The sequence below is a fragment of the Gymnoscopelus microlampas genome (genome assembly GCF_963454915.1).
Source record: "Gymnoscopelus microlampas genome assembly, chromosome: 9".
NCBI lineage: Eukaryota > Metazoa > Chordata > Actinopteri > Myctophiformes > Myctophidae > Gymnoscopelus > Gymnoscopelus microlampas.
The window spans coordinates 45,571,450-45,585,819 of record NC_139946.1 but is presented as its reverse complement, the minus strand read 5'-3'; the positions used below and the strand labels follow the sequence as shown (position 1 = coordinate 45,585,819).

General features: G+C 40.5%; 1 protein-coding gene across 1 annotated transcript in view; it reads left to right on the top strand.

The window, feature by feature from the left end:
• The window catches only part of stxbp3 (syntaxin binding protein 3), a 28,556-nt gene that overhangs the window by 4,734 nt on the left and 9,452 nt on the right, over window positions 1–14,370 (top strand). Inside the window, exons 7-12 of the mRNA XM_084066136.1 lie at window positions 1,249–1,394; window positions 2,199–2,292; window positions 3,100–3,224; window positions 3,762–3,860; window positions 4,912–4,969; window positions 13,258–13,330. Coding sequence (XP_083922262.1) covers window positions 1,249–1,394; window positions 2,199–2,292; window positions 3,100–3,224; window positions 3,762–3,860; window positions 4,912–4,969; window positions 13,258–13,330 — 595 coding nt within the window. The remainder of the gene's footprint in view (window positions 1–1,248; window positions 1,395–2,198; window positions 2,293–3,099; window positions 3,225–3,761; window positions 3,861–4,911; window positions 4,970–13,257; window positions 13,331–14,370) is intronic.

Here is a 14,370-nt window from a genome sequence, read left to right as displayed (position 1 = left end):
CAAAAAAATCCAAGAATTCAAGTCTCCATGGGGTGACTAATAGATAGAAAAAAAGAGTTTTTTTTGGGTGAACTATCCCTTTGAATACAATTTGACTTGTGTAAGTATGTAATAGAAATGGAAGTGAGTCCTCACAAATGTGGTAGCTTGCATATCATTTTGGCTTGGAAAAATACAGAATCAGGAATGAGGAAACATTTTTTCGTTCTTGCATAATTCTTCCACTAAACATGACATCAGTGTTTGTTACTATCTGATATCACTTGGAATCCATGACAATAAGGAACTGATCTATCTGGGGTTCTCTCAAGCAAAAGGAAAAAGAGAACTGCCCTCTAGCTTGACTTGTTCTTATTGTTGTCTCTCATTCTGTATCATCATTACATAACCACATGCCAATCACAGTAATTCCTAACAGTTATTTTCTTCCATAGTGTGCTCTAGATCAGGGGTTTTCAACCAGTGGTCCGGGGACCACCAGTGGCCCTTTACGGGGTTCTAGGGGGTCCCCAGCCAAATTAATAGTTAGCAACCAAATTGACCCTTATATGTATGTAACTCTGAGAGTGTACAAATGGAACCAAATGGGTCCATTTGGTTCCACTTGTACACTCTCAGAGTTAAATGAACACTGATGATGGTGATACAGTGTAGATTGGGACCCCCAATAAACCTAAATGGTTGAGTCCCTGGCATATCTTTTCAAATGGGGGTCCGTGGGCTAATAGGTGTCAATTTGGGGGTCCTTGACGCAAAAAAGGTTGAAAACCACTGCTCTAGATCATTGGTTCTCAAAGTGAGGGCCGGGGACCCCCAGGGGTCCATGGGGAGGTTCCAGGGGGTCCCCAGTAAAATGTGTTAAGCGTTACGATCTCTTAACCACTTTATCCATATTTAATACTTTGGCTATTCAAAAATAGTAGATATACAAGCTCACAGCGAGCTTGTACATCTGCTATTTTTGATCATTATTTTTTGAACTTTGGAAATGTTGGAATCTTTTAGATTTTTTTTAGATAAATCTTCTGTTCTGTCGGTCCCTGGAACAAAACGTTTACAGATGGGGCTCCGCGGTCAAATAAATATCAATTTGGGGGTCCTTGACATGAAAAGGTTTGAGAAGCACTGCTCTAGATCAGAGCACTAGGCTAAATCCCTTTAAATTAAAATACAATGTATCAATTGTTCAGTTAAAATGTATCAATTGTTCAGTTAATCAAAAGTCATGTTAAAACCATTCCATTTCAGGTGTACACATTTGATAATCCAGGGGCTTTCCGGAGCATCTACAGCCCCCACAGTGAGGACAAAGGGAAGACACTGGAGACCCTCGCAGACCAGATCGTGACACTCTGCGCGACGCTTGATGAGTACCCAGGGGTCAGATACAAGAAGTAAGCCAGAGAAAAGCCAAAAGTCTCGGTTTACAGATCATCCCCCAAGCAGATTAGAGACCTTTTCAGAGAAACTAAACTTACTGGAACCGTACAGAATGGATTATATAAACATTGCCAAAGTAAAGGCTCAGTATCTTATATCCTTTCTCAAATGATCCAACAAATTGACTTTAGACTAAATAAATCAAGAAGTAGCGCAATGGTAAATGTGTTGGATTTATATTATTCAACTCCATTGGATCCTCAAACTGTCTGCTAAACTCCACCCTTTTGACCTCCAACTTCATTGTGAGCTTGGAGGTCCATTCAGCTGTTCTTATCAATCATGAACAAAACCTCCTAACTCCACCTTTTTGTTTTGTTTTTTCATTTCCTGAAAAATTAACATTTTGGAGTTAGCTGGTTTGTGCCCGACAGCAGAGATTATGTTTCAGTACCTTGAGAAGATGAGAGTGAATTGTACATGCTTAGTTAAGTTATTCATCTTTTATATTGGCCCATATCTAGCCTTTTGTCTCTGGCATAATTGTGTAATAAATGACTTTTTGAGATTCATTTTTCAAAACTGAAGACAGAATAAGTCATACAATCTGCTCACTTTGCTTTCATTTGACACTGAATGGAGTACTTCACCTTTGATTTAGGTATTGGTGATACTGGTACTCTTATTTTCCCTGGTAATCAGCATACTGTCAGATACTAGAATAGAACCCTAGTACCAGCGCGTCTCCACAGTACTATATTGTCCTTATTTGAGGATCTGATGACTTGTGCTTAATAACTTGTGATTACCATCGACAGCAACATGGAAAATTCTAAACAACTGGCAGAACTGGTGGACAACAAGCTGGCTAGACACTACGAGTTGGATGACAGTGGCTCTGGCAAGAAGAAGGTGAGGCTACAGTGGACATTATGATAAAACTGACCACAAAAACACACGTCATAAATTCTAGGCTCTTCCACTGTATACTTTAACCCATTCAATTCGGGAACGCATCTCTGTCACTTTAGATTTCTTTGGCTAATCAAAAATAGCAGATATACAAGCTCATAGCACTATGAGCTTGTATATCTGCCATTTTTGATTTTTTTTTGCAAATCTTTCAATATACATATATATTTTTAAGCAAACATTTGTAACCCAAATCTTTGCTTCTGGGTGCGGGTACAATATATTTTGAGATGGGGGTCCGTGGCCAAAGACATATTGTTTTGGGGGTCCTTGACATGAAAAAGTTTGAGAACCACTGATTTATAGCAACGTAATTGTTTTTAAAGTTAGGATTTAGAAAACACTTTGTACAATCCCCAGAAGCAGATTTGAGTTAAAAATGTTCGTTTTGAAAAACACATATATTCAAAGATTTTTACACATTTTCACGATTTTTCAAAAATAGCAGATCCACAAGCTCATATGCTCATGCCGCGCTATGAGCTTGTAGATCTGCTATTTTTGAATAGCCAAAGAAATCTTAAAGTGACACGGATCTGTTCCCGGTCTTAAAGGCTTAAAGACTTACGATATTCCCTATGGAGATAATGTACACTGTCTAATTGACGAGGTATTGAGTGGTTTCATTGTTGTTGCACTTCACCTGTGACCTGACCCGACACGTTGTCATGTTGAAAAGTTAGACACTGGTCTTAGGAGTGGCTTTGTGACCATTTTCTCTTCTTTTGTGTCTTTGCCGTCCGTCAGGCAAAGACCCAAGCTCAGCTGCTGATAGTCGAGAGAGGCTTCGACCCTGTCAGCCCTATCCTACATGAACTGACCTACCAGGCCATGGCCTACGACCTCATTCCTATCCAGAACAACGCCTACAAGTACATGCTAGCTGTGTTTCTGTGTCCTTATTAGGGATGGCCAACCGGTAACCGTATCGGCCACCGATTAATACTAACGACTAACGATTAATTTATGGCCAAAAATGTTTTTTAATTGTTTTTTGGCCAAGTCTACACCGGCAACCACACGTAACTTCCACTTTATTCTTCTTCTTCCTCGTCTTTGTATTGGTATTGTTTGTGTTGGAGCGCCTCAGTGCGGCTGCAGAGTTCATGTTCAACCTCTTCCAGAGAGAGATAGACACTAGAAACTCTGCTGGAGACACAAAACAAACTGTGTAGACTTGGCCCTTTTTTTTTTTTTACACAATTTTTTTCTTAGCGCTTATCGATTAATTAATCGGTAAGGCCTAACGGTAACCAGTTAATAAAATGTCTCCATTTGGCCATCCCTAGTCCTTATGCCAAGATGTAACACAGACTAACTACACATTATCTATGCTCCCACAATATATATAATATATGAGATTAGGTTTTCAAATTCAAACGACAATGTTTTCTTGTGTGTGCGTTCAGGTACAAGGGTAAAGATGGCTCAGAGAAAGAGGCCTTGCTGAATGAGGAAGATATGCTCTGGATTCAACTGAGACACAGTCACATTGCTGAAGTCACAGCGTAAGTGTCATAATCTGATGCCATTGGATATTTAATTCTGGTAGCTTGAGGCAGCTGAATAGTGTATACCAGGGGTCTTCAACAGGGGGTCCCGGACCCCTAGGGGGTAGTTACTACAGGGGGTCCGCCAAATCTTTGTGTGATAAGATTTTTTTGTTTACCTCAACCACTTGAACTCTAGCATCCCTTTTCTGAGGAGAAGTTTAGCCAAAAATAGCAGATCTACAAGCTCACAACGCCTCGCCCTGCGAGGCGTTGTGAGCTTGTAGATCGGCTATTTTTGGCAAAGAGGTATAGGTGTAGAGGGGAAAAAAGAGCAGTCCAAGTAAACAAAAAAAGTTGAACCTAAAACACAGTGTTATACAATATAGAGGGGGTCCCTGCTTCATCTCTCTCTCAGCTAGGGGGTCCTTGGCCTGAAAACGTTGAAGGCCCCTGGTGTATACAGTATGTACTGTAGAGCTTATTCAAGTCAACTTACATCCTGAATCCTGGTCACTATACCGCCTCCTCCATGACAGCCGGGGCGCCTGATGGAGGGGAAGGGAACTGGTTGGAATAACGTGTTCCTTCCACGCGCTACGTCCTACCGGGGAAACTCCCCCCTGTCAGGTGACAAGAAGGTCAGTTGGCTCTCATGCATTGAAGGAGGCATGAGCTCGCCCCTGGGCTCCCTAGGCTGGTGGGGGGAGTGTAGTGCCCAGGATCACTTAGAAAATTGGCACCGGGTGAAAAAAAAGGGTTACAAAATCGTGGGATAAAAAATTTAAGAAAAAACAAAGTCAACTTACATAAGCATGTTTGCTCACTTGTAAGAAATGCACAAGTTCATCTGTTCAGTAAAACTTTTTTTTCTTTACACCTGATATTACTACTGTCCGTCTATATACTAACTTAAATGTTAGATTATACATTTGATAGAGCATTAATGTTTATGTTTGTGAAAGACACAATATTTCACCGTCTTAGCAATGTTTAGCAGCACAATTTCACATCATCTTGAACCTCACGTGCCTCATTTTCTTCCTTTTGTCTTTGTTACTCACAACAGACAAATTCCCAAGCTCGTGAAGGAGATATCTGCAAGCACGAAACAGCCAGATTCAAAGGTATCGTGCAGAGCCCTTTTCAATATTTATAGATTCCGTAAGATTTAGATTTTCATGTGTTCAATTAATCCTTGACAAGGCCATAAGAAATAACACCAACATGTTGAAGATGACTGATAATTATTTTGTTTTTAATTTCTTGTCTGTGCTGCAGGCTTTAGTAGATCAGATTCACTTTATTGTAACTTGGCTGCACTGGTTAGGTACGTACATGTGTTGATTTTGACAGCACATTTTGATTTCGTCATAGTCTTTTGAATAAAATTCCATTTAGTTTTAGTCATATTTTAGTCATCTGAAATGTTTTAGTGTTAGTCTAGTTTTAGTCGACTAAATATAAGATTATAGTCGACTAAATCTACAGTTGATTTAGTCGACTAAAATGTATTTTGATGGGCCTTGATGGTGTCGTAAAGTCTGATTTTACACTTGGTTGCATGCTGAAAATCGTGCTGCGACGCGCTGTGGGCTTGCTATTTTCAGAACGCAACACCAAAGCGCAACCAAACATAATGACTTGTCTTTTAGTTCTACTGGATTTCGTCTCCACTCGTCCCTCCCTAAGATTTTAGTCTAGTTAGTGTGGTTGCCCTAACAGGGCAACCAGACTATAGTACTCTATACACTTTCTTCCACTTCAAGATAAACAATATTTCGAACCGCATCTCCTCCCACAGTTTTTATCCCCTAATGTTGTGCCATATATCAAAATGACCATCTAAATCGGGAATCGTGCGCTTGTATTTTGCTAAGAGATTGGTTAAATAGTTTAATTGATATTGATTTATTAGTGCATTAAATTCACCCATCCACTTTAATGGAAAAGTGAAAAAACTCAAATTCAAGTATTTTTTTCTCAGAAACCGTAAGAGCTAGAGTTACCAGATTTGGAGGGAAAATTCATAATATTGTCCGAAATTAATGAAAAAAATATCACACCATTCGGCCTCATGGTGGCGCTATAACAGCCCCCTTTACGTTTTGGCCTGTAACTCTTGAACCCTAGGTCCGAAAATCAAAATTTCTTTTCACCTGGATTCCTTGGGTCACTACGCATCTCCCCATATAGGCCACGCCCATTTGCGTCAGGATAGATTTTTTGATATTGATTTATTTGTGCATTAAATTTCCCCATCCACTTTAATGGGAATTGCAAAAACTCCCATTCAAGTATTTTTTTCTCGGAAACCGTAAGGGCTACAGTTACAAGACTTGGAGGGGAGGTTAATAGTTTTTTGCAAAATTATTAAAAAAAGAATCACACCAGTCGGCCACATGGTGGCGCTATAACAGCCCCCTTCACCTTTTGGCCTATAACTCTTGAACCGTAGGTCGTAAAATCAAAATTTCTTTTTCCCTGGATTCCTTGGGTCACGACGCATCTCCCCATATAGGCCACGCCCATTTGCGTCAGGATAGATTTTCCGCCATTTTGAATTTTCTAAAAAACACACTTTTTGCTCCTTTTCCTTCAATTTTTTTCCAAATCTCACACAAATCGGTACACGTGATCTATGGACCCATGCGATAAACCTGTCCAAGCGGAATTTTGATAGTCCGTACCGTCCGTCCGTAAATGGCTTCCAAAGTTAGCGGGAGGGGCCCGTTTGACCAAAAATGCCACAAATCACGAACGAAACGTCCGGTCAATCCCAAATTTGAATCACATGTCGAGGGTGGTATACTAAACCAATCCCCAAAAGCATTTCTACTTTGATCCATAGGGGGCGCCACGAATGCTCGAAATGTAACCGTTTGATGCAAAAACATGATTTTTGGGGGATCAATCCTCTCAAAATGAAACGCAGGCGATCTCGGGAGTGACGTGACGATGTAATTGGCGCAGTCTCCGACGGTATTCCTCCCGGCGTATTACTGGAGTCCCGACCGCGTCGGCGCAACCACACTCTGCAATTTCCCCGGAATTGCGACGCGTCTAGTTAGTGTGGTTGCCCAACAGGGCAACCAGACTATAGTACTCTATACTCTTTATTCTTTCTTTATAGATAAACTTTTTTCAAACCGCATCTCCTCCCACAGTTTTTATCCCCCAATGTTGTGCCATATGTCAAAATGACCGTCTAAATCGGGAATCGTGCGCGTGTATAGGGCTAAGAGATTGGTTGAATAGTTTAATTGATATTAATTTATTAGTGCCATTAAATGTCCCCATCCGCTTTAATGGAAAAGTGAAAAAACTCAAATTCAAGTATTTTTTTCTCAAAAAACGTAAGAGCTAGAGTTATCAGATTTGGAGGGATAATTCATAATATTGTCCGAAATTATTGAAAAAAATATCACACCATTCGGCCTGATGGTGGCGCTATAACAGCCCCCTTTACGTTTTGGCCCGTAACTCTTGAACCGTAGGTCCGAAAATCAAAATTTCTTTTCACCTGGATTCCTTGGGTCACTACGCATCTCCCCATATAGGCCACGCCCATTTGCGTCAGGATAGATTTTTTGATATTGATTTATTTGTGCATTAAATTTCCCCATCCACTTTCATGGGAATTGCAAAAACTCCCATTCAAGTATTTTTTTCTCGGAAACCGTAAGGGCTACTGTTACAAGACTTGGAGGGGAGGTTAATAGTTTTTTGCAAAATTATTAAAAAAAGAATCACACCAGTCGGCCACATGGTGGCGCTATAACAGCCCACTTTACCTTTTGGCCTATAACTCTTGAACCGTAGGTCGTAAAATCAAAATTTCTTTTTCCCTGGATTCCTTGGGTCACGACGCATCTCCCCATATAGGTCACGCCCATTTGCGTCAGGATAGATTTTTTGATATTGATTTATTTGTGCATTAAATTTCCCCATCCACTTTCATGGGAATTGCAAAAACTCCCATTCAAGTATTTTTTTCTCGGAAACCGTAAGGGCTACAGTTACAAGACTTGGAGGGGAGGTTAATAGTTTTTTGCAAAATTATTAAAAAAAAAAACACACCAGTCGGCCTCATGGTGGCGCTATAACAGCCCCCTTTACGTTTTGGCCTGTAACTCTTGAACCGTAGGTCCGAAAATCAAAATTTCTTTTCACCTGGATTCCTTGGGTCACTACGCATCTCCCCATATAGGCCACGACCATTTGCGTCAGGATAGATTTTCCGCCATTTTGAATTTTCTTCAAAACACACTTTTTGCTCCTTTTCCTTCAATTTTTTTCCAAATCTCACACAAATCGGTACACGTGATCTATGGACCCATGCGATAAAGGTATCCAAACGGCATTTTGATAGTCCTTACCGTTCGTCCGTAATTGGCTTCCAAAGTTAGCGGGAGGGGCCCGTTTGACCAAAAATGCCATAAATCACGAACGAAACGTCCGGTCAATCCCACATTTGAATCACATGTCGAGGGTGCTATACTAAACCAATCCCCAAAAGCATTTCCACTTTGATCCATAGGGGGCGACACGAATGCTCGAAATGTAACCGTTTGATGCAAAAACATGATTTTTGGGGGATCGATCCTCTCAAAATGAAACGCAGGCGATCTCAGGAGTGACGTGACGACGTAATTGGCGCAGTCTCCGACGGTATTCCTCCCGACGTATTACTGGAGTCCCGACGGCGTCGGCGCAACCACACTCTGCAATTTCCCCGGAATTGCGACGCGTCTAGTTAGTGTGGTTGCCCAACAGGGCAACCAGACTATAGTACTCTATAGCTTTCCATCTTTATTTATTTATTTATAGATAAACTTTATTTCAAACCGCATCTCCTCCCACAGTTTTTATCCCCTAGTGTTGTGCTATATATCAAAATGACCGTCTAAATCGGGAATCGTGTGCGTGTATAGGGCTAAGAGATTGGTTGAATAGTTTAATTGATATTAATTTATTAGTGCATTAAATGTCCCCATCCACTTTAATGGAAAAGTGAAAAAACTCAAATTCAAGTATTTTTTTCTCAGAAACCGTAAGAGCTAGAGTTGTCAGATTTGGAGGGATAATTCATAATATTGTCCAAAATTATTGAAAAAAATATCACACCATTTGGCCTCATGGTGGCGCTATAACAGCCCCCTTTACGTTTTGGCCTGTAACTCTTGATCCGTGGGTCCGAAAATCAAAATTTCTTTTCACCTGGATTCCTTGGGTCACTACGCATCTCCCCATATAGGCCACGCCCATTTGCGTCAGGATAGATTTTTTGATATTGATTTATTTCTGCATTAAATTTCCCCATCCACTTTAATGGGAATTGCAAAAACTCCCATTCAAGTATTTTTTTCTCGGAAACCGTAAGGGCTACAGTTACAAGATTTGGAGGGGAGGTTAATAGTTTTTTGCGAAATTATTATGAAAAGAATCACACCAGTCGGCCACATGGTGGCGCTATAACAGCCCACTTTACCTTTTGGCCTATAACTCTTGAACCGTAGGTCGTAAAATCAAAATTTCTTTTTCCCTGGATTCCTTGGGTCACGACGCATCTCCCCATATAGGCCACGCCCATTTGCGTCAGGATAGATTTTCCGCCATTTTGAATTTTCTTCAAAACACACCTTTTGCACCTTTTCCTTCAATTTTTTTCCAAATCTCACACAAATCGGTACACGTGATCTATGGACCCATGCGATAAACCTGTCCAAGCGGAATTTTGATAGTCCGTACCGTCCGTCCGTAAATGGCTTCCAAAGTTAGCGGGAGGGGCCCGTTTGACCAAAAATGCCACAAATCACGAACGAAACGTCCGGTCAATCCCAAATTTGAATCACATGTCGAGGGTGGTATACTAAACCAATCCCCAAAAGCATTTCCACTTTGATCCATAGGGGGCGCCACGAATGCTCGAAATGTAACCGTTTGATGCAAAAACATGATTTTTGGGGGATCAATCCTCTCAAAATGAAACGCAGGCGATCTCGGGAGTGACGTGACGATGTAATTGGCGCAGTCTCCGACGGTATTCCTCCCGGCGTATTACTGGAGTCCCGACCGCGTCGGCGCAACCACACTTTGCAATTTCCCCGGAATTGCGACGCGTCTAGTGTTAACATTGTTCCTGATCAATGTTAAACTTCAGACCTTAACTCCTCCCACAGTTTTGCCAGCACACACTCGTGCCATATGTCAAAATGACCGTCTAAATCGGGAATCATGCGCGTGTATAGGGCTAAAAGATTGGTTAAATAGTTTAATTGATATTAATTTATTAGTGCATTCAATTTCCCCCATCCGCTTTAATGGAAAAGTGAAAAAAATCAAATTCAAGTATTTTTTTCTCAGAAACCGTAAGAGCTACAGTTACCACATTTGGAGGGGAGGTTCATAATTTTCTCCGAAATTATTTTAAAAAATATCACACCATTCGGCCTCATGGTGGCGCTATAACAGTTCCCTTTACGTTTTGGCCTGTAACTCTTGAACCATAGGTCGTAAAATCAAAATTTCTTTTCACCTGGATTCCTTGGGTCACAACGCATCTCCCCATATAGGCCACGCCCATTTGCGTCAGGATAGATTATCCGCCATTTTGAATTTTCTTCAAAACACACTTTTTGCTCCTTTTCCTACAATTTTTTTCCAAATCTCACAAAAATCGGTACACGTGATCTATGGACCCATGCGATAAACCTATCCAAGCGGAATTTTGATAGTCCTTACCGTTCGTCCGTAATTGGCTTCCAAAGTTAGCGGGAGGGGCCCGTTTCACCAAAAATGCCATAAATCACGAACGAAACGTCCGGTCAATCCCAAATTTAAATCACATGTCGAGGGTGGTATACTAAACCAATCCCCAAAAGCATTTCTACTTTGATCCATAGGGGGCGCCACGAATGCTCGAAATGTAACCGTTTGATGCAAAAACCTTATTTTGGGGGGATCGATCCTCTCAAAATGAAACGCAAGCCATCTCAGGAGTGACGACACAATGTAATTGGCGCAGCCTCCCACGTTATTCCTCCCAGCGTATTCCTCGAGTCCCGGCGGCCGCGACCCGCGACCGGCGTCGGCGCAACCACACTCTGCAATTTCCCCGGAATTGCGACGCGTCTAGTTTCTTTCTTTATAGATAAACTTTTTTCGGACCGCATCTCCTCCCACAGTTTTTATTCCCCAATGTTGTGCCATATGTCAAAATGACCGTCTAAATCGGGAATCGTGCGCGTGTATAGGGCTAAGAGATTGGTTGAATAGTTTAATTGATATTAATTTATTAGTGCCATTATATGTCCCCATCCGCTTTAATGGAAAAGTGAAAAAACTAAAATTCAAGTATTTTTTTCTCAGAAACCGTAAGAGCTAGAGTTATCAGATTTGGAGGGATAATTCATAATATTGTCCGAAATTATTGAAAAAAATATCACACCATTCGGCCTCATGGTGGCGCTATAACAGCCCCCTTTACGTTTTGGCCTGTAACTCTTGAACCGTAGGTCCGAAAATCAAAATTTCTTTTCACCTGGATTCCTTGGGTCACGACGCATCTCCCCATATAGGTCACGTCCATTTGCGTCAGGATAGATTTTTTGATATTGATTTATTAGTGCATTAAATTTCCCCATCCACTTTAATGGGAATTGCAAAAACTCCCATTCAAGTATTTTTTTCTCGGAAACCGTAAGAGCTAGAGTTACCACATTTGGAAGGGAGGTTCATAATTTAGTCCAAAATTATTAGAAAAATAATTACACCAATCGGCCACATGGTGGCGCTATAACAGCCCACTTTACCTTTTGGCCTATAACTCTTGAACCGTAGCTCGTAAAATCAAAATTTCTTTTCACCTGGATTCCTTGGGTCCCGACGCATCTCCCCATATAGGCCACGCCCATTTGCGTCAGGATAGATTTTCCGCCATTTTGAATTTCCTTCAAAACACACTTTTTGCTCCTTTTCCTTCAAATTTTGTCCTAATCTCACACAAATCGGTACACATGATCTATGGACCCTCTATGGACCCATAAAGATATCCAAACGGCATTTTGATTGTCCTTAACGTTCGTCCGTAAATGCCTTCCAAAATTAGTGGGAGGGGCCCGTTTCACCAAAAATGCCAGAAATCACGAACGAAACGTCCGGTCAATCCCAAATTTGAATCACATGTCGAGGGTGCTTTACTCAACAAATTCCCAAAAGCATTTCCACTTTGACCCATAGGGGGACCGGCGTCAGCGCAACCACACTCTGCAATTTCCCCGGAATTGCGACGCGTCTAGTTTTTATTTGTTGACGAAATTGTCAATGAATTTGGTCGTTTTAGTCATCGTAGCTTAGTTTTTATTTAGTTTTCGTCAGTGAAAAAAGGTAATCGATGAACATTTTTCCTCATAGTTTTAGTTGACGAAATGAACACTGGTACATACATGTGAAAAACGTACGCTCTTAAGCTCCACTACAATAAAAACAACATTAGACGACACAACCCAAAAAGCTAGTCTGATGACCTGCGGGACAAAACTGTTTTCTGTGTGCTTTGAGGATCGTGTATCCCTTTTTGACCTCTTCAACTGTAGAGGGGTGGGAGGTGTGGGACTTTATTGGTCCTCAGGGATTTGTTGAGGCAGCACTGTGTGTAGAGGTCCTCCGGACTGGCCAGCTCACTAGTGTTTATTTTGACAGCACATTTTGATTTAGTTTTAGTCATATTTAGTTTTAGTCATCTGAAATGTTATAGTTTTAGTCTAGCTTTAGTGGACTAAACATCATAAGATTATTGTCGACTAAATCTACAGTTGATTTAGTCGACTAAAATGTATTTTGGCGGTGCCTTGATGGCTGATTTTACACTTGGTTGCATGCTGAAAATAGCCGATCTACAAGCACGCTGCGACGCGTTGTGAGCTTTTAGATTTGCTATTTTCAGTGCATAATTTGTTGACAGAATTGTCAATATATTTGAATTTAGTCTTAGTTTTAGTCATCGTAGCTTAGTTTTATCAACCCTGCGAGTTCCGTACCAGGATGTGAAGCTGCCCTGTCAGGAGGCTCTCCATTGTGCCTCTGTAGAAGGCCCTGATAGTATGTTCACTGAGACCATACAGGCGTGGTTGGGCCTTTTTTTTAACGACCGCAGTGGCATTGCAGTCCCAAGTCAGGTCCTTCTGAATATTCACCCCAAGATACTTAAAGGTGCTATTAAATTCCATATGGGTCTGAGATTTCGATTTTTTTAATTTATTAATTCATCCTTGGCAAGGCCATGAAAAATACACCAACATGTTGAATGTGACTGATATTGTAAAAAATAATCCTTTTTTCCCCCAGTTCCAATTCTGTTCCCTCAGACTCTTGGAATCTTTCCCTTGACAACATATTTCGTCGATTTTTACAGATCACAATAAGCGGTCTAAATCAGCTGATGAAGAAGATGCCTGCCTTCCGGAAACAGGTGGCCCAGGTATGTGGTGTCATGTGACAGCTAGAATCTGGCTGGGTGTGTATATCCATACCAAAGGCCTTTTGTAAAAGTGATCTCATCTTGGATCAAGATCTGGATGTGTACAGTGCCTCTAAGGCCTAGGTTAACCCATTTAGTCCGGGAAAGTATCCGTGTCATTTTAGATTTCTTTGGCTATTCAAAAATAGCAGATATATAAGCTCATAGCTATGAGCTTGTAGATCTGCTATTTTTCGTGAAAATTTGTGCAAATCTTTGAATATATATATATTTTTTAAAGCGAACATTTGTCAAATATATTGTTCCAGGGCCCTCCAGAAGCAAAGATTGGGGTTAAAAATATTGTTAAAAACAAATACATTTATTCAAAGATTTGCACAAAATGTTCAAGATTTTTCAAAAACAGCAGATCTACAAGCCCGTAGCGCGGCACTTACGAGCTTGTATATCTGCTATTTTGAACAGCCCAAAGTATAAAATAATGGTTATAGCTAAAAATCTAAAATGACATGTATGCATTCACGGCCTTAATGGGTTAATGACTGGTGGTGTTGACTCCCCTGAAAATTTGAGTGAATGGAAAATCACTGGATGCACTGCTGTAACTGTAAGGGTCAGTGTCAGGAACTTAGATACTGTAGTGTTAGTTACTGTTACTTTTTACAGTGACATCATTTAATTTACTAAATGTACTTTTCCCATCAGCAAATTAATCATTTTACTCATGACAGTACATATTTAACACAGTTCAGAAATGGAACAAGTCAGATAGCCTTTGGTTTAAATGTAAACCAAAGGCTGATGTAAAAAGAAAATCTGTTCTGAGTACTTCTTTCTATTGAAGGTATAATCTAACTATTAGTTTTAGTCATTGTCTTGGCACTTTGGATTTGTCTCTCGCATCGCTTATGAAGTATCTTTTTATGTTGGTGCTATACAGTATAATAATTTAAACATATTCTACTGTTGCATACAAATAGTGCTTTATAAACACCTGAAAAGCAAATATTCTAACTAATGAATAATTGTCCATAATTAGATTTTTTT